General features: G+C 36.1%; 1 protein-coding gene across 1 annotated transcript in view; it reads right to left on the bottom strand.

Moving 5' to 3' along the window:
• UBE3C (ubiquitin protein ligase E3C) overlaps window positions 1-21,998 on the bottom strand; it is a 66,001-nt gene that overhangs the window by 12,739 nt on the left and 31,264 nt on the right. Inside the window, exons 14-18 of the mRNA XM_010712393.2 lie at window positions 19,573-19,677; window positions 18,636-18,723; window positions 15,827-15,924; window positions 12,419-12,551; window positions 10,463-10,710 (exon numbers count right to left, since the gene is read on the bottom strand). Of these exons, the coding sequence (XP_010710695.1) occupies window positions 10,463-10,710; window positions 12,419-12,551; window positions 15,827-15,924; window positions 18,636-18,723; window positions 19,573-19,677 (672 nt within the window). The remainder of the gene's footprint in view (window positions 1-10,462; window positions 10,711-12,418; window positions 12,552-15,826; window positions 15,925-18,635; window positions 18,724-19,572; window positions 19,678-21,998) is intronic.

Genomic DNA, 21,998 nt, shown 5'->3' with positions numbered 1-21,998 from the left:
AGCAATTAAAAGCACGTTACATTTCATGTGATACATGCAAGAATTACAAATGCTGTTGTCTGCCAGCTCAATAATTTGGTGCCTGAATAGGATCTTCTAGTATGGCAATAATACAGATACTGCATTAATTTTAAAAGTTTCAACTTAGTTTTGAAATTTGAACATCTTTATGAAATGAAAAGCTCCAAGATTTTACAAATTAATGACGTGATGACTTAAAACGCAAGGTCATCACTTATTTACCATTGATCTTTGTGTACAAAGTATTATAGCAAACAGGAAGAGCATAAATTGTATAGATTTTTTTGCAAGAAAAGCTATGCTTCAAAAAAAAAAAAAAAGCTTACACAGATTCATTGCTGCATATCTGGATGAATGACGGTGCTCCTGTTTACTCCTGTTTATGCTTAAGTGGAGAACTTGTCACACCTGTACTGTATGTCCCATTCTTCCTACCCCTGGCACTGTTACACTGCCAAATGACTACTGAATCAGAAATGAGTCTGCGCTGAACTTGCAGTATTCATCAAAGAGAAAATGTATATTTTTAATGTAAAGGTAAAACTTCCTCAAGGATTACTGAAAATGGACAAGATCACAGAAACAGTTGACTGAATGCACACAAATATATTACAGCTCACTGTACAGCAAACAACTTTGCATATTTTTCACATAATCATAAACAACTTCTTGTTGACTGGAAAAAAAAAAAAGACATTTAGGGAAACTCTTTAAAAAGAGGGAGATGGAAACTTTACAGCTAGGAAAAGCAAGCATGACAACATTTAGAGAAAGCTTACAGAAGTAAGATAAACATTGAAGACCTTCCCTTTCAAAAAAAAAAAAAAAGAAACTCTGAAATACATTGCCTATTTATGTTCTTTCCTATTGTCCAACTTCTTTGCCACACTACACCTCATATTTTTATACTATCATTACTATCACAGCCAGGCTGATCAGGAAAGGCATCATCAACACAGCACCACTGTTTGCTCTCTCCAGAAGCTATGTTTTGGCATTACCTAATTCCTCTATAGCCTGCTGCAAGCTTAGCAAACACATAAATCCGGACAGCACAATGAACATAAAGGAAAAGAAAGAATAAATGAAGCTGTGATCACTAAATGATATTCCAAAGACTTAAAAAAAAAAACAAAAAAACACAACCCTCAATTCCTTAAACTTTTGAAAGAACAATTCTATGAGGTGAGTTAGACCTTGCAGAAAGAATTGATAATAACGAGTTCAAAGCCAAAGGGTGCATTATATTTAGAGCTATATGATTTATTCAAGGTGTAAAGTCAAAATCCTCATTTGTATAGTTGACTTTAAAAGCAAACTAGAAGGATAAATCATTAATTTGCAATGTATAAGGTCAGTGTTTGCTGTTCCTGCATTAGTAACAATAAAGCTATTGTAATTCTTTAAATATATCAGAGCTACCCAGATTTAAAATGGGATTCCATCTATGACTCATAAAATGTAAATGCAGAGGTGCAATTTTTTACACAAGGCAGGTTTAAGCCTTTAGAGCATTTAATATACAAGGACTAATAAATGATAGCACTAAAAACTATGATCACATCAGCTAAATGGATTATAAATTAAATTTCCATAATGTATGCAACTGAAATACAAATGTAGACATAAATCAAGGTATTTTCTAAACACAGGTTAATTACACAAATTCAAAACCTGTCTATTTTTTATGCAAAATAATCCACTTAGCATTTTTCAAACTGGTCTGAAGTCTCAGCACTCGCAACACTTGATCCTAGAAGCCTATCAATAATTCCGCGTCAGGAAAAAAGCAGCAATAGGTATATTGAAGAAACTTGTATGTTATTTTTCAAGTGTCTGTCTTTTATGAGTGTTTATTGCTAGAAATTGTGCCAAAATGATTTGAAATAAAAAGGATTAATTATACTAGAAGCTTTTTAATATAAGTGAGTGCAGCTGCAATGCAATTAATGCAAATCGTGACGCTATCAGGAAAATAAATGTGAACAACATCACTGGCTATTTCTGTTTGCTGCCAAATAACTTCAGTAATTTACTACATTAAGAATCAATAAAAAAATAATGCTTTTGAAATGCATCGCTATTAATCTTCAGGTAATTCCAAAGTGAACATTTATAACTTCATCTAAAAACTATATAAAGCATTTTTAAATAAACTGAATTTTGCAACTTGAAAATAACTTTAATTACTACCACTCCTTTTAGCTAAGTAATTGCAAAGTTAGAAGCAAATTATTTTTGGAAACAAGACAAAGAGTAATGTTTTAATTAGTATAAAAGTCAAGCTGTCCTAATAAAGTTGAAGAAAAAAAGGTCACTAAAAAGCTGGTAAATAATATCATGAACTCCATCCTGTAAGGTGCAGCCAGCACGACAGATGTAAGGGGAGAGATCCACTCCTTCTTAATCTCTTAACAAACTGCTTTGGGAGCTACCGTTACCCAGTTTTGAGCTGCTTCTTGCCCATCTAGCTCTCTGAACTGGCTGTCTGCAACAGGAACATCTACAGGTGGGGAAGCATGACCACCTGAGGGGATGGATGAAGGCTCCAGCCAACCCAAACCATCCTCAGATTTTATGTTTGCATCAGGAGCAGCTGCACAAGCAATGCAACGCTCCTAGGTGACACATTCAAGGTCAGGGATGGGGCTGCGAGCACCTGATGGAGCTGCAGGCATTTCTGCTCACTGCAGGGAATTGGACCAGATTGCCTTTTAAGGTCCCTTCCAGCTCAAACAATTCTATCAGCCCTTTGGCTGAAAGGCTGTGTTTTGCTGAAAGGGCCAACCTGGATTTCCCAGCACTATTTCAAACTCACCCAGGTTAGATTACAGAAGCAGCTATCCGTTAAAGGAACTTCAGACATTTTCCTTCTCCTGCATGAATGTTTGTAGAACACATGAGATGATTAAAAAAAAAAAACCAATAGCAAAATAAAAAAGCCTACTGTGGTCATTAAGCTGACTTCACACACAAAGCATGCAGTCTGAAGACTGAAGTTTCTCTTTTTAACAACATTAGCTGGTTACAGCTACACTAAAGTATTAGTACACAGTCTGGTTCAATTAAAATTGATTGCAATATTTACTAGTTACAAAACCCTTTACTCGTTTCAGCAACACAGATAACAATCTGGTAGTATAAACTGAAAAAATATGAGGGTATTACATTGAGATACTTAAAAATTCACCGAATGCATTTGTTAATTATCTGTGATATCAGGAACAGGGAACAGCTCAGGCAAACAACTTTCAGAACATAGGCACGTCAGCAGCTCTAAAGCATCTCAGCCACAGGCAGCATCCAGTAAGGCAGGCAGAAATATGCAGCATGCAGTTCTCAGGGCTAGGAGGGCTCTTCTTCCTTGCTTTCAACATAACAAGAACTAGATCTGAGTGGGACTGTGGCATCTACCAGAACTCTATCCAAGCACTATAGGTCCCACAAGGTACCTGTTCAGGTATACCTACCAGCTTGTTTTAAAACTGGACAAAGCTTGGAGCAGTCAAATCACTTCCTACAAACACACAGACACATCAGCATCACACAGGAGAGGGCACAGGACAGCACAACATGCTGAATGAAGCTCCAGTTGCTTCACAGGTGAGCCAACTAAACGTTCCTGATTGTGAAGCAGCTTTACTGCTTTTACTTACACTTTCAGGTCTACAATTAATTTTCTCTTTCATTATTTCAACTACACTCTTTCTTGGTAAAACTAATTAATCACTCTTCCTACCCTACATTAATCTTTCACAGCCCAGAACTGCATACTAAAACCTAAATAATGCTACAGTCACACCCCCAGAAAGATGCAGGGCTTATGGGCTGAAGCAGTAAATGATGGGGCTTCAATTCAGTTACTTCCCTAATCAGCCCTCGAGACCTCAACCCCTTGTATTTCAGTCATTTTAAACAGTTACTATTAAATAATACTTAGCACTTACAGAGTGCAATAGATCTTCAAAGCTGTACAGAACCATTAATTAAAATGGTAGAAGAATGGCAAAACCATTACAACTTCCTTCTACTGCATTATTTATATTCTATATATATTTCATCATAGTCAAAAATGCTTTGTGGCCAAGCAAACGCTTTTCTACCCCAATGATAAAGATAAAATTAAAAATACAAGATCCGTTAAAATTGACATATGCCCACATTTTTGAAGCACTTTTAAGGTTACTGTTTAGTAATTTTAAGGTAAAATAATTTCTTCAAGATAGACTCAATAATATCCTTTAAAGCTGGCAAAATCAAACTGATATGGCAAAACAGGAAAATAAAATTACTTATATTAAATGCATGCCACAATGCAGTATGTCTACCGTTTGGTAGCTTTAAGTCACTTTCTCAGTTCTCTGAGCTCCACAACAGAATGATTTCTATCACATTAGTAATGGATAATGCAGTACAGTAACTTCTCTATATGACTACAAAAATACACAGCACGCTTATTATTCAAATACTTTTAAAAAGGAGTTCACATTCCTACAGCAAAATGCCTATGAGAGAGCTCTGTTCACACCTCCTGCAGCAGTCTCAGTATCCCCAGTTTCTAAAATATTATTTTCAGAAACAACTCAAGCCATGTGCAACTCATGTTACTTTTGATCTCCCACTCACTGGGAATTTGAAAGTCAACAAGCACACGTCCACAGCAACTCGGAACATCTTGGGTTACAAGAGAGGCTTGCCTGCCAGCTTTGCTCTGCTCAGTGTACAGACCCAAAACTGATTACAGGAATTTGCTGAGCATGAAGTGAACTCACCACTGACTCATGAACAATCACCATTTAAAAGCAAGGATGCATTTCCAGGCACTGTTGGAGCGTAACAGTTTTAACAACCTTGAGTTCATTTTCAATTTAAAAGTGTCACGTCACTCAAGTAATTTTATTCTAAGAATTTAGAACACAATTTTATTACATGAAATTTTATTACTAAAATGGAGCGTTACAGAAATTTTGGTAGTAGCAGAAAACCATCATTCAGCAACTAGGTACTTTCAGACTATTTTTAGAGGAACAGTTACCTCTGAAACTTAGGCCGCATATACAACATAAACTGCAATCAGTATCATTTGGTATAGAGAAGGGTTATAGGTACCAGATAACTGAGAGTTAATCATTACCTACCGAAGTTCCTGTAAATGCTTAATAGATTTTCTTGACTCAAATTTAAACATAATTTAATAAGAGCAGAAGATAAAAGGTAGACATCTCCTTATTTAAGTTTCAATCTTCAGAACAATTGGAACGCTCGCTACTAACCTCTGGATGGGCTTCTAAGATAAATCTGTATTATAATAGCAGTGAAAATAGTCACTTTCAAAAAGAGTTCAAATCCAATAAAGAATTTCAGTAAATATTCCCAACTTAATTGATTTAAATGGATGTAGGTGTTTCCAACCATGAAAAAAGATCAGGATACCATTACCACACACTCTAACTGTTTATTTATTCCCTGTCTAGGAACCTGATTTAGAGGCAATAAAATGCAATCAGTACACAAACCAGAAGCAGGAATCATCTGCTAATGGAACTTTTAATTGAGGAGTGACCAGTGACATGAGGTAATTCTTTCCATGCAGAACTCCTTGCAGAGACCTCTATGCACTTTATCACGGTAAACAATCACTAACATATGCATTAAAGAAAATTTAAATACATTATGACCCAATAAATATCACGATCAATCAATACACACTTTTCCTTCCTGAAGATTTAGAGTTAAAATACCACATTTTGGTAGTCTTTTAGCGCTACACATATATTTACAAGGTTAGTACTAACACAGCTATTTGTAATCAAAAGATAATTGGTTATGTTAAATGAACCAGTACACAAAGGGACTGCCAGGCTGAATAACCATGTCAGAAAACAGATTCAGAATAGCTTACATCTACATTCACAATAAGGAAATAACTTCCACAAATTATCAATTTCACTCTCTTACAAATCAAAAAGGATTTTAATTAAAAAGGACAACAAGCAAAAGGAAGGGTTGGCCTAAAAACTGAAGAAAAAAAAAATAAAAAAAAATAAAACCCAAAGAAGAAAAAAAAATCTTCAGCCATGAGAGAAACAGAAGAAGTGTAGTAAGTACTGTGTTTTACGCACCATCCTACCAAATACTGAAATTACACAACATCCAGTTCCTCTAATTGTTGAGTTTTCTTGCTTTTTTTCCATACATGGTTCAAAAAAGGTATACAGAAACATTTGCTTTCAGTTTGCAACTCTTTAATTGCAGATTTAAGATCTTAGGATCCTATGTAGATACAGCTGTGAAAAGTTCCCATTGATTCAAACTATTTTAGACAAGGTCCCAGTATAATTAAGAACTACTTTAGTTTTTCTGCAAAATCAAGACATTGGTAATCTGCAAATTGCACCTTCTAGCCAGGAATTATATTTTGCACAACAAATGAACTCACCTGCCACAGCTCCATGCAAAGCTATAAACTGTAACTACATGGCATACTCTTTAAGATACAGAAAAATAATCTGAGTATGATTAACAATTCCACGTTTAAGTTCCACCATTAAAGCAGTAACAATCTACTACTATACTTAGTTCTTTATACTGCCTTCCCAAAGATCTAAGATGAAACTAAGTTCTGACACAACAAATCTGAACATTTTCAGAAATCCAATGTCTTCTACAGACTGTTGTACTGCTTAGGATAAGAGATCTAATACTGTATTTCAAAGGCAGTTCTTACATTCTTCAGCAAAATGAATGCACAACTTGCTTGCTCTCTTCAGTGTGCTAGAATAAGGAAAGAGAATGGAGATTACTGAATTCAGTATAACTGAAGTTGTTGAGTGCATTTAGACTAATATCTCCAGCTTCTGTATCAGTCTCTTAGAGGTGCAAAGGCATCCATTGCAGAGCCTTGTATACAGAAACCAGTAAATTTATGTCCAAAAGGAAGGAAACTATAAAAAGAAGATAATTCTTTCCGTGGGTTCCCTGCCATATAATTAAATTAATGCTAATCTATCATCAAACATAACTAAATTACCATAAGAATTATCTATACTTGATGTAAACTAATTCTAAATGCAAAGAATGGGAGCCAAGTGGATGGATCCAGGCAGTCAGTGGTGCCCAGTGACAGGACAAGGGGCAGTGGGTACAAACTGGAAAACAGTATCTCAACATGAGAAAAATCTTCTCAAGGCATTGGTACAGGCTGCTCAGAGCAGTGGAGTCTCGTTTTCTGGAGATACTCAAAACCTGCCTAGATGCTCTCCTGTGGAATCTACTGTATGGAACTGCTTTAGCAGGGGGTTGGACTAGATGAGCTCCAGAAGTCCTGTCCAACCCCTACGGTTCTGTCATTCTATTCTTTTGGACACTGTGTTGAGGGACATGGTTTAGTGAGAACTACTGGTGATCGGTGGATGGTTGGACTGGGTGATCCTGTGGGTCCTTTCCAACCTTGGTGATTCCATGATTCTATGAATGTCCTCTTCTTATCAAATTAATGACACCGAATAAATGCAAAATCTAAGCAGGAAATGGAGAAAGACAATATAGTAGGTATACAAGATTCAGCTTAGGCCTGAACACAACGAAATTCAGATTTAAATTCTGCAGCTGACACTGTTTTCCTGACCCTTGCTTCTGTTGAAGTGGTTAACAACGTTTCCGACTTTCTGTGTTTGCAGCAGATATTCAAAAACCAGTCAAGAGAAAACCCTCACTTCAGATTCTCAGATGCTGTTCCCAAATTCCCCTTCTCCGGTTCTGCCGCTCCAAGATTTGGCTTCCTACCAACACAACTTTTGTCAATTCTAGAGAATCAAGTCTGCTACGCTGCCAAAGCTGCAACAGGAAAGTCTGCACATGGAAAGATTTTCAGCACTGATACAATATTACTGCTTGCAGAAAGAAAGCTAACCAAACTGGGTGCTTGCTCACTGTCCTACTGTGAGAGCAAAAGGATTGCAGCATCCCATCCTCAACTGTGGAAGTCCACATGGGTCAAATCTTTACTTTTCAGAAAGGACAAAGAAGGATTTGGGGATAGGACACCTCTGTCTGAATGTCCCTGACAGCACACGACACCGTCAGCTCTCAGGGTTCAGGAAGCCACTTCTGTTCTTCCAGCAGGGGAAATGAAAAGGTTCCAGCTGCAAAGCCCTCCGGTGGTACGATACCACTACACAAGGTGCTTGTGGTAAGCTTAGCTTCTGCTTTCAGGAGAAGGAGATGAAACTGCTTAAAAAGCTCTAATGTTAAAATAATATTTGCATTGCAGAGCAAAGTCATTGAAAGTTGAGAAACGTAAACTTTGGAAGTGTTTGAGTAGCTGCTGGTTAAGCAAACTCGTTTCTATATCGGTTGGTTTTTTTTTGTTGTTTTTCTTTTTTTTTTTTTTTTTAAGAATGGTTTCACACAACATAAGTGATTACATGATCACATGGTATTATTATTATTATTATTTTTTTTTTTTACAAGACCTTTTGCTCATCGAGCCATCAGTAAAAGCTGCTTGGACAGCCACGCAGTTTGTGCGGGATGGACTTGAATTTCTTCCCTAACTGCAAAAGTACAATCTAGACAATTAGTAATTCATTCAAGGGTTACAATAATTTTTAAATGCACAATTTTTATATGCACAGTTTTTAAAGACAAGTTCTAAATCTTCTGATGTTTCTATTTCTTAACTGATCAAGTAAAACAGACGATGCCAAGCTGTTAAACAACTTCCTGATCAGAATAAAAAGTGAATTAGGTGCAAGCCTACGGTACTGAAAGCTGTGGTGGTTACCAAGAGACAGAGAATTTCGATAAATTATTATATTTTAATGCATTTGTTCTCTGGTAGTGTTGAAACTTGTTAAGTGAGAGTTTTCGGTGGCAGTGTTCTTTACATACCAGTTTCCACAAATAAGAAATTGCTGTGGATGCCTGATTGCTTCCTTTGCAATATATCTGCTATGTTTGCAAAGAGGCTTTTAATAACCTACTATTGCTCTCAAATAACCCTGTGCAAAGCACAAAATGGACACATTTCTGAAAACGGGTGAGTGGGTGTTCAATGACTTAACTGAGACCACAGTACTGGCAGGTTTTGAACTGTACAGCCGTGCCTTATCTTTCTGTTGAATTCATCAGGTCTCTAAATACATGACTAAAAAAGGTGTCCGTGCACCTGGGTATGGGTAATTATTAAATGATGCTGTCAGTTCATACCTTATGCAAACATTCTGCAAATACAAAAACAATTTATGCCTTCAAAAAGTTAAATAATAGACCTTCTATTTTAAAACGACAAAAAACTGTACTTGCAGCAATTCTACAGGAGATAAAATAGCCCCTACAACATCTGTCTGCGCTAACATTTAAAATTCAATTATAGAAAACAACGTGCTCTTTTGTCAGACAAAATTAAAGATTCAAAGTTACAATCATTTTATTGAAAAGATTCCTCTTGCAACTACATGTATAAGTCCATAGGGCCAGACTACAATTTCTTCCAATCTAAGTCATTCCATGATTCTATGAACTACAAAGAACCACAATCTATTTCAGCAACACACATTTGTCAACATACTCTTAAGCTTACAGCTGGATTAAAATAAGGATGCCAACCATACGTGAAACCTCACTGCAGGACTTTAAGCTCCAAAATACTTCATGCAGCTAAATGAGACTTCATTTTTAATACGTTCCATTTTAGATACAGGAGTAGCAATACAGCAATCAATACTTTTTTTTTTTTCTGAAATAGAACCGGTATTCTAAACTTTCTTTCACAATTATTAGCTTTAAAGAATAATTTCAAGGACTTATAAATATTCTCAATATGAAATATGATCACAGATGAAAAATGAATGTAATGGTTTCTTTTAAAAAAGTTTAAAAATAATCTAGCCCTGCAGGGGTTTATCAGTCATTGAAAGTCTACGACTGCAAAACAGCAAGCACTACAGCTTTAAAAAGATACAAAACACACATAAAAAAGAACCCAAGCAGAATTAGTGACACTGTTTTAAAATTCCTCATAAATATTGTAAATGCTCATAGCAAATTCTGTAAATAATCTTAGAGATCCCCAGCGATGAAATTCTAAACTGGAATCAAATTTTAGAACGTCCCATGCTAAAAATCATCACAAACATAGTAGTCCTATAGACTTCAAGCAAATTAACATTAAAAAAAAGAAGATAAATACAGAGATAGATGTGCACATTTTGTTCTGCTGCTAGTTAGGGTATGTCAATTCCTGCACTTTTGATGTAACTTAGTGAAATGAATGAGAAAGTTCAGTAAGATGTGGAAATAATGCTTGGACCCAACATTTGAGAGTTATGAGGATCTTTCTACTCTTAAGGAAAATGTCTCCCATCTACTCCATCCAGAAACATTTACTGAATAATTTCAGTACTCTGATAGCTTTACAATTACATAGCACTGTTTTTACCTTTCCAAGCATTCTTCCAAGAAAGTAGTAATGTCGGGCATAAGAGTCTCCAACAAGCATCTGTGCAGCAGGATTGGGATAAAGAAGTCCCTCATTGGTGGTCTTAAAAAATCCCTGGTTAGGGTTAAATCCTGATTTCAGTAGTTCATTCAAAAATTCTCTGAAAATTCCACCACCATCAATACCAGCTTCATCAAGACCATGTGCATTAAGCAAGTGAACACGAATGCGCTTTTTTAGGTCAGGTTCTGCAGAGAAAGGAGAAAGAGACTCAAATGTAACTATCTACTTGAATTTTGCTTGCAACTAATGTGTATGTTTCTATCTGTGCTATTTGTATATTAAAAAAAAGACACTAGTAAGCAGTACTGTTGCAAAAATCTATTATTGGCTTGAATTTCAGGATATTCAATGCTTGACTCAATCTGCACAAGGCATCTTGCTGTAAGAGAGCTCAAAAGATTAATGAGAAAGTCACTGGTAGGGGAAGAAAAATTCTCCCAAGTATTTTCATAAGCCCCAATTATTATTTGAAAATTCTATTTATATAAAGCATTGTGAATGAAAGGTTCTACTCTGTCTTGTCTGAAGGAACCATCAGTCAGCGCTGCGCTCCCTTAGAGGGATCGACTGTTACACAACACCTTAATTAATATTCTTTGAAATCAAACTTAACACTTTTGCTACTTTGGATTCCATGCTATGGCATGTAATTCCATTGAGCAAGGTGTGGTCAAGTTTGATGTATTCTGTTTGTTTGTGATGTTGCCACATCCTAGAAATAACCTTACAAGAGAGCATTTTTAATTTATTTGTTGATTGACAAATACTGTACTGTACACATCTGCTTGCAACACAGAGAAACTCTACAAGGAGCATGGGTGACATCCATCATCCACAATCCTTCCCTGCCTTTCTCATACAAAAGAATGAAGGAACAAGAAATAACTAAAACTACTTCTCAGCCTGTTACCAAAGGAAGTGCTCCCACTCTCCTTTTATCCACCACCATTGTTCCTCCCTTCCATCGGTCCACTCTTCTCAACCCTGATGTGATCCATTTCAGCTCATTGATTCAGCATTCATCCCTTTCTTTGGATTACTTTCCTGCATGCTCTGATAGATAACTGCTTACTCCTGGAAAAGAGCAAGGTCAGCACCACAGACAAGTCAGATACCCAAGCTGAGGAGCTGCTGCTCACAAGGCACCATCAAGATGTTAGCTCAACTCAGTTTTCTTGCAAAAATCTAATCTTAAACTTCAGCTGCCACCTGCCATTTCTCTGTTGGAAATATGAACAGTTATTTGAGGTGGGGAGGTGGCAGAAAGACAGAAGTGGCTGAAATGGGCTTTTTCCTCCTACTTGAATGGAGATTCTCTGACTTTTCTAATACAAGTCCCAGAACAAGTAACATTTAGTCCTTGAACTGTGCGTGCATACCTGAGAAGGTAAGCCCTTTTGCTCGACTCACTGAAGGCTTCCAGTGTATAAAAACAGCCTTTATAATAAACTTTGCATCGACTACACTTACCTCTCACCATCAAACCAACCAATAACAAACGAGTAATAATAAAACCTTCTACCGCTTCATTTCATGAGCTACCAATGCACACACTATGGATGGACAGTTGATATCCACGAAAGAATGTTCAGCATCAGAATTTCTCCTGATCCACCAAGCATCAAGCTTAGTGAATACCTCTAGATCTACTAGCAACTGCCCAGTCCTTTCACAAACTGAACTGTTTTTAAAAATTAGTTCTTCATTCAGGTGAAACGCTCTCCTGCACAAAAATTCTGCTGGCTAGAAGAACAGGACAGCCATTTTTAGTCACAACCACTGCAAAAGATCTAGTAGCTCATTACTGTTTTCCTCAAGTAAGCAAACATGTAAATACCTGATGAGATGGACTAAATGCGTTAGCATTTGATGATAACTTCATTGTAAACCTACCATTTTCAGGAGAAAGTTTATCATAAGCATCTTCATAAATATAATTTCTCCTAATGGTGACATTAATTCCATCCAAAAACGGCCCATCTCCTTGAACTTCTTGTTTATCAGCATAGATTAATCTTTGAAAAATCTGTTAAAATGAATGAAAAAAAAAATCAAGTTACTGTACAGATCTAAACATCCAATGAAAGATGGCTTTTCACTACTATTACTGTCCTTTAAGCTGCTTTGGGCACTCACTTTCAAGTGATTTGTCCTCTCTGTCATCAAGCTCCAGAAATACAGAGCCACGTCCCAGGGGAGGGAAGAAGAGGGGACAGACATGCAAAAACTTTCTTGTGCTAAGATATCATCCTCAATTCTTTCTACATAAAGAGGCACATCTACAGACTTTGTGTCAGTCATTCCAGCTTCCTCTCCCTAACTTTCAGAGTTCTGAAATGCAAAGTATTCAAAGACAAAGGAAAAAAGTCATGAGTATTTTGAACGCAGAGTCAATCCTCAGTACTAGTAAACAATTATTTTTGTTTTCATAATGCTTAGGAACATTTCTAGTATCAAGACATGAGGTGTCAGTACTCCTCTTGGAAGCAGTGAGCAAGTAATTCACACTGATATAGTGGATAGCATTGCCTGAACGTCATACCAACTAAAATAAAAAAAAATAATGCCAGCTGAAGCATAGATTTAACTTCACATTGCCCCTGTGCAAGTCACTGCAAGAGGAACCTGTTAAGAATTCCTCTGAATAGTAATTCTAACTGTTTCTATGCCAAGTTGCAGCATGGCCTTTCTGCCTAATGCATGCATAATGTTCGAAACATCCCCAGTACAAGGAGTATCTGTTTACTGATGTCCTCTCTTGCATATTTCCCCATATTGAATGAATACTTCAGTATATTTTCTAAGAGATGTAATCTCCCAATAATATCAGACTGCTTTCATAACTAAGAATTTTTGGTTTTTGCACAGATGTTTACACACAATCACATACACACATCATGAAAGAGGAAAATCTGACAACAGCAGACAACACTAGAATGAGATCTAAAATTTACTTCTTATATGGATGCTATAAGTTAGCAAAGATGACTGTCCTGGTAGAAGAATCACTGTAGACAAAGCCAGACTTCCCTACAGTGAACAGCAAAAAGCCAAGAAAAAAAAGCCATAAGGTGAGGAAGAGAAACACTGAACAGACATAAAGAAAAAAGAAAAAATCAGGAAGAGCATGGTTAAGCATCAGAAAAGATCATACAGACAGTCTGTGAAATCAGGACAATTGATTCTTAGTGTCATGATCTAACTTTGAATGTACTCCTGAGTGAGGGGGGAAGGGAACTAGAGTACCTCAAGAAGTCCCCTCTGATCTGAATTTTCCTATAGTTGAACATCACCAAGACGCACAACCATGAGCACTTCCATTTTATAGACAGGGCATAAGAATATGCTGTATACGATCTGTTAATACTAATACACAATACTAGATGCAATGAGTGATTTGAGGGTGATTATCACTAAAAAAAATTGTTTTGGTACAGTCTGGACTCCTAAATGATCCAATGTTCATGCAAATGCAATTCCTAAAAATCAAGAATGCCAATGCGTAACTGAAGTATTTGTTGTGACTTAATAACAACAGATGGAAATGTGTACCTGAAGCATTGGCAAGCTGACAATAGCATGGGCTAAGGGAAATGGACAGTGAGGCAGACTGAAGTTGTCTGAACAATGTACCAAAGGGTTATGAAGAGCAAAAGTCTATGAGGCCATACACTAGGTGAAGCTTCAGTAAGTGGTGTAATACTCAATAAAATTCAAGTTACTGCTTCCCATAAGGATCAAGGTTCTTCATACAAATTTTATTTACTTGTAGTTAGTGATGAACATTGAACTGACAGCTGCATACCAATGTGCTTTAAGGCCAAATGGGTAACAGATCCTGGGATCAGCAAGCTGAACAGCTCACTATGAAACTGGACTGAGTAATTGCTTATAAGAGTATCTAACATTTGGAAATTCAAAGAAGTTAGAAAATGAGAAGATATACGGAGCAAACATGACCTTAACACCAGGCCTGTTACAATGGATGACAGCTGAGAGGGGGGGAAAAAAATAATAGCAATAATGCTATTTCCTACAAAACTACCTGCAGTAAAAGGAGTGGTAGGAGACTCCATGAGCATGTTGTCTTCTACTGCTACACCAAAAGGGCCATACTTGGTCTGAAAAGCAGTTTAAGAGGATCTTGTCTTTGAGTAAGATAAGTGTGCAATCTGGAGCTTTATCCTTCTCACAAACTTCCAAACAATTTTTAATGACTGAAAAGATGCCATACTCCAAAACGAGAAGCTAAGTTTCAGTTTTTGTGATAACAGAAAACAGGTTTTATGAATTCCAGAAACTTAAAATACGTACAACTTAAAGCTTTATGAGCCTAGAGGTTGTAGACAGTGACAGAATATTAACACAGATTCCTGCTTGACGTCACTTCCAATTGTTTCGCTGTAATCCCAGGTCAGTCCTGCCACATGGTATTAAGATTTTTTGTGGGAACAAGTGTTTCACAGAAGCCTGAAAAAAACAAGTCCTCTTCCACTAAATCTGCCATTGCCTTTTTGACAAATACTGATTTACTTTCCCTATGGAACTGTTCTTCATTCTCTTGATGGTGACTTGTAATTAGATGTTTCCAAGACAGTTCACTGAGTAATTTATTATTATTATTTTCTTTTTAAGTAATTGGTTCTTTTGACAAGAAAAGTCGTTCAAAAAGCCCTATAACAATTATAGCTTAAAAAAATATATATGCTGCAAACTGAAATAGCTGATAGAAGTAGCAATTATACATTCAAAATCTAGAAAGCACACAAAAATGACTCAAACAGTACAATAACCTTGCAGGTTTTAAACCACATCATTCTTTACATTCAGCTACTCGGACATTGAATAAAAAAATAAATAAATCAATCAATCTCTAGGTACTGTTTTGTTAAAATGGACATCTATCAACTTGTTCTGAGCAAATTCACCCACTGCACCAGCCTCCAGTGCTGCCCCTGCAATCAGCTTGCAGTAGACACACAAGCTAGCACACTGCTTGCCACAAGAGGGTGCAATCATGTAGACCAACCAGGAACTAATACATCATTGCTCTCATATCTTGGAATCTGTGTTCCTAATTTTAATACATTTACTATAAAGAACAACAGAATCATTGCAAAAAAAAGAAAGTAGTCTGACTTCATATATTCAGTTGCCACATGAACAAGTATGGTACATCAGATACTTCTGCAGAGAAACAAGCCAGTTTCTAGTTAGCCACACGCTCTTTTAAGCTTATTGAAAAACAAAAGGAAACAATCTCAAAAACCAAAACTAAACATTAATTTAGAAATTAGGTACCTTTACTCTTTCTTCAAAAGGAACAACAAAAGGTAGCTCTGTCAGAATTGCAAGCTGTCGTTCTTCAGATACAGAAAGAGGTGCTGGTTCCAAACCCACTTAAAATAGAAATAGTATTTTTAATAATTTTGGAAACAATTTTAAACAATTCTGACTTTTTTTAAATCAAGTTATTCTATTTACTTTGCATTAAAATACAAGTATTAAAATAATTGGTTTATGAACACAAAGCCTTACCTTTCATTACATGTTAGGCAATCAGAAATAAAAAGCAGTCTGAGAACAAAATATATATAAATGTATTCATATTTAAGTTTCTTCAGAAGAAAAGTTGTTGCATCACTGACTTTTTAACTTTTTAATTAAGAAAAAGCATATCAGAGAAGACAAGAAGTACGTAATTATGATTTTAATCACAGGAATACACAATATTCCCATCCCAGTAACCAAAAAGTTTAAAGTGCTTTCAACTACAACATCCACTTCAAACAAATTCTTTTACACATTAAAATATAAGAATTAAACCAAATCTAAAGAAATCAACAGAAAAATAACATTTGTTTCTCTAGATTTTCTCTCCTAATAGCAAGGCTACAGTTATGACATGAAATCTTAGTTACTACAGAAATACTGCCCTTCTACAACAGGGCATCATGGCAATGTTTACTGATGAGACATTTTGTAGAGGAGTTTGTTTTTTGTTTTGTCAGGCTTTTTTGCTTGGGGGAGGCTTGGTTGTTTGATTCTGGTGCCATTTTTACTCCTTAAAGCACTTTAAGAAGGGATATCATAAGCACTAAGTTAACAGGACATAACCCAATGCACTACTATACCTGATGAATACTCATTTGGGGAAGGAACTCTGCAAGCCTTTGGAATTTCTGATAAAATACTTATCTGTGATTACTCTCAGTTTCTTAATTAAAAGTCAGTGTATGCTGTCTATTAAGCTAAGGGTTAAAAGCATTTTAAACAAAAAGTGCATGTACAGCAAAGGTAAACTACTACACGATTTTGACGGTTCAATTATTCCAGTCAATTAGTCAATTTTATCTGCATTTCTCCATCACGGCTTCTTTCTTGAAAGAGAAATATGAGACAGAGTCATCAATACAGAGGGCATTTAGAACTCACGAGTCTGCCATTTAGGCAAATGAAAAAGTGCAAATAAACACAGCCATATGCGATGCAGCGGTACTTTCATGCTAATTGGCTCTGTCCCATATGGAGTCAAGAGGGCTTGCACAAGTCACACACACACTTAACATGAATGTGTGAAAACAAGCAGGTGTCTGCACTGTTTTTAGTCTGCTTTCTTATCAAAACAATGTTTATATCAACAGTTCCCTTCAATACATCTTTGAACTAAACAGATGAATTTTAAATTCAGAGAAACAGGATTCAAAAATACTCAAGTTTTACAAAAAATTGCAACTGGCTTGAGAACAGAAATTCCCTTAGTGACCAGACTACAAAAAACCAAGGAGATCTCAGTTGTTATCAGCCCAGTACATCAGCTTACGTGTTTGTCACCCAAATCAAGCTCACTCATGAAACAAAGGGCACTGATGCAGTTATGGGAAGGGAAAGAAAGAAGTGAGCTCAAAGTGTTGCAAGTCTGAGGGGGAAGGAGACTAATAGGAGGCTAGCAAGCTAGGAGGTGGATGAGAACCTGGGAGTAACACACATGGAACAGCTCTAACAGGAGAAAGTTGCATTTGAAAGATGCTGAGACAGCGTGGCAATGCTTAAAAACCATACAGATTTTCAGCAATTTTTGCTAAGCACTTGTTTTTAAGACTTCCTACTATCCACTGCTGACAACTGATCATTTCCAAAAGGAGAAACTAAACTGAACAAAAGTTTGATTCAGAATTCCCAAGAGTACTTACACTAGACCAACTAGTTACTACCTAATAACTAGATTAACCTTACTGTAACTATTCAAACAAAATTTGTCATCAAAAGTAAGTCCTTAGGTTTCAAACTTGGACAAATCACTTCGTTCCGCAGAGCTCTATGGTAGCCTTAAGGCTATGGTGTTCTTTAAATGATCTGCTGTATCTGGCTAAGATACTGGCAAATGACGTCATTTTCAAGGAGTGTATGGACTCTCAAAGACAAATCGTTTTGCTTCCAAAAGGTTCCATTTTTAATTCATTACTAAGATCTTCCCAAGTATTTGTGATTTAACTACAACATAGCAAGGTAAAACTCTAAAACAGTGAAGATAGAAAGGTCTGAAAAGCAGAAATAGACTGTCAATGTTTAAAAAGTGCACTAGTGCAAGTTTTCCCTGATAGCTAAGTTAGCCCAATTCCCAAATGCTTCTTTAGAAGTTCCATAAAGTTTACTTATTTTGAATGCTTCAAAGAAAAAAGTCCAATCAGAGACAATATTTACTAATTGTAATTAATACTTATCATGATACCAAAAATTTGTTATATTAAATACATATATAGTAAAAATAAAACTTTATTATTTTGTATATTACACAAATGTACATATTTTCTATCTTCTGCAACTGCCTTTTATACATATTCACACTTTTTTAACACTTAGCACTTGTTACCATTACACCTCATCAATGCCAGCAAAACCAGCAGAAGCTTGGGGAAGCTGTTACACAATAAATATTCCAAAGACATAGAAAACACACTCAAGATTATAAATGACTGCTCTGCCTTCCGTTAATATTAAAACTTTATACAATATGTTCAGCTCAACTCTGCAAAAGGTAAGTTTTCTTCACATTAGCCAAGCTTGTTTTGCCTTTAGTAAAGCAACAGTTGCATAGATTGTATCTTACCATCCAAAGTAGACTGCAATGGTCCTATTCTTCCCATTCTTCTGACTCTCCATACATGTCTAGCAGATGGCACATAGAGCTGTGTAACCTGGTAAGATTAACATTTATATTTGAGATCCTATAGAAGTAGAGTTTGAATTCTGAGATGTAAAATAAATTCTCTTACTTTGAATTGAGAATCAAGATAACACTACTGTTTAAGACTACTACTTTCTTTAAGGTGTGTGGGCATTATTTCCTACCAACTCTGAAGAACTGTCACACAGAGAAATGGAAATCTCAAACAAGGTAAGCAAACAAGCAATAATCAAAAATAAATGGAAGAATTTATTGCTTTTCATTGCCATGCAACACCTCCAACTGTTAGAACATCTAGCACTGCACAGTAGTTTGCCGCAGATACGACTGGCTTAGGATCCAAGTTTTCAGTGATTTAAAGGAGGTACATGCACATTCATAACAGCATTTTTGTTTGCATGCATACATACACAAGTTCAAGCAACCCCATTCTGTTCAAAGGCTTTTAGGAAAAAAGTGAGCTCTAGGTGAGATAAGCACAGAAAACCCAACTGAGTTTTACGCTACTTTGGAAGTAAATTTTGAGGTATGATTCCACTAGAGAACAACTACTGTATTTTTATTTTAAGAACTTAAAATAATACGAAAATTAACTGCAAACAACTTGTTGTTGTAAATAGAGCTTAATTACAATAATGCACTGTAGTGCAGGTCCTACTTTTTGACCTGGTAAAGCGATATAACATAGAAGCTTCTTAACAGATGCAAGACTTCTATACTACAGAGATAAGCAGTGTTACTACACATTTTAAACAACATTAAAACTGCAATATATCAACACTGCTGATATTGCTTGGAATCAAAAATTAAACTTCATCACCAGTAATGCTCTGTGGAAAAAGAATACAATTACACTTACCTTATCTGCTTTAATGTTTTCTTGCTCTGAGAGCCAATGATTTGGTGGACAGAAATTTCTCCTTGTATCTCTTGCTTTCAGCATTTTCACCAAGTTTGTGATGACCTAGGTGTTAGAAATACATACATTCAATATACATTTAGTACTGTGAGTGAAATTCTAGAAGTTTCACACTAAAACTTGAGAAAAAATTAGTAATGCATGAAATCAGTACTTATTCTAACTTACCAAAGCCTACTTTTACACTTAAATACCTTAGAACATGAGTAACTGTGGTTCACTAGTACGTAATCCAAAAAAACCTACCTTATTAAAGTCTCATTTCAAATTTTAAGAGCTAGGACTTAGTAATCCCTAGAACTTCACACCTATGAAGTTAAATGCCAGTTCAGCAAAGCCTAATCAAATCATTACCAGCACTGAATTACTTCTTTACAGAAATAATACTTAACTGGGTCATTTAACTCTGTTTTATATAAGTACATTTTTTTCCCCACTTACATATATAGGCTTTCAAAAACTTAAGCGTATGAATAGATGCACGTTTGAGACAGATATATGCCTACTCTTTATTACATCACATTCCAAATCCAAGATTCTGAACAATCTGGCAGATGTGTAAATTCTCTGTCCGCAAGAAAGTCTCTCAAGCTTCCACGCATCATTTTTCAATGAAAATGATCCACAAAAGAATGGAACTTTTGCTTTCCATCTCAAGATAGCAAAGGCCACATCCCACACACTAGACAAATCTTAGGGATCAATCAATTACAGTGGGTATGTCTGCCTATAGTTAATGAACTTAACTAGCCAGCAGATCACGTGATGCGCACCTTAATGGCCAAACTCTACAGAAGTCAACATCAGTTTTGAAAAGTACAGAAGGGGAGGGCAAAAGCATTAAAGAGGCACCAAAAGTTACATTTCTCAAGTACATGAAAGATGTGACTAGTTCTAGTTGCTGCACTAACTAAAGCATTTTCAGCTAAAGGTGCTCAGAGAAGTCATAAGCATCTGCCAATTATACCACCTCACTGAAGTGATTATCCATGTGGAAAAACAAATGCTGGTATTTTTAAATGCTCTACATCTGAAAAAAGGAGACTGTGGGCTCCTTTTATTGTGGTCAGAGCTAGCTAGAAAAAAAAGTTATCTTAAAGTATCTATCACTTATCGAATAAACTATACCCTCAAAGACCCTGTCTCTATTAAAACAGCTCCTAGTGTGACCAGCTCAGTTATTTCTATCTATTTTTAGCTAACTCTAAGTTTCTTAAGAGATCCGATTTAACAGATTCATAAAGTAAACATGCTCATGAGAAAGAGCAAACTACAAATGGACAACTTAAAAAAAAAAAAATCATAGTCAATATTATGCTAGTGGTCAGGATAAGAAGCACCTACAGTCTTGAAAATATACAGGGTGGTGGGTTGCAATTTCCATTTCATATGTACGTATGTATCATAATGTTATTTACAAACTAAAATGTGTTAAGTAAAAGCCCTTCAGCACGTTAAGTCAGTAAGCCCAGGAAAAAGTACAAGCATTCTCCTGGAAGCCATCTGGTAAAGTGGCTTAAAAGATTTTTGCTTATCAGTTTGAATTACAGTGCATGATGATGTTACACCCCTATGCCACTCAACCACAAGGCATGGCACATTAGTTTAAACCACTATGTTTAATTCACTTTTTAATTCACAAAGAGCTCAAATCACGAAAGGTAAATTTGTAAATGAGAAAACAACAGAAAATTAGTTTATGCACAGCTGCATAAAAAATTGTGGGGCTGGGAAAAATGTTTGTCATGGTCACTGGAGCGTCTCTACAATTTTACTATTTCTCTTGGCAGTTTTCTCCAATCCAGAACAGAAGGAAAAGTATCAAAGTAACATCTACTCCATCACAAGCACTGGCATACTTGCTTGTATGCCTTCTCCCCTTCAAAGTAGGTTCAATATACGTGCAAGACAGAATCAACTTTAACCAACACTACATAAAATTAAGAGGAATCGATACAATTTAAACTTAGTAGCCTCAAAGAAGTTACTGCTGCTGCGATAAACACACACCTGTTTTGAAACTTAGAACTACAGCACTTGAGAAAGGAAGAAAAACACACAGCTTTTCTGAAGTAATCTTCCTAAAAGACAGCATTAAAAGGCAGGTGTCAAAGAGCAACACAGAGTTTAATGGGCCTTCTAAAGGAATCAGTGTCTAGATACTATACAAAAGACCTTTAAAGATCCAGCTCCTGTTGAATAAAAGAACAAAAGAATGCTATTAAGGGAACTGTCTGATTACACAGGAATTTTCATCACCTTGCCCTTATAAAATCCAGTGCAGGTGAGATGAGTCACTGAAGCTCTGTGGTCCCATTACCACTATACTTAAGGGGAAAAAAAAAAAAAAAAGGCAGAAAATTTTC

Source organism: Meleagris gallopavo, chromosome 6, assembly GCF_905368555.1.
Source record: "Meleagris gallopavo chromosome 6, MGAL_WU_HG_1.1, whole genome shotgun sequence".
NCBI lineage: Eukaryota > Metazoa > Chordata > Aves > Galliformes > Phasianidae > Meleagris > Meleagris gallopavo.
The sequence above is the reverse complement of the archived record's forward strand: the minus strand, read 5'-3'. Positions and strand labels throughout refer to the sequence as shown.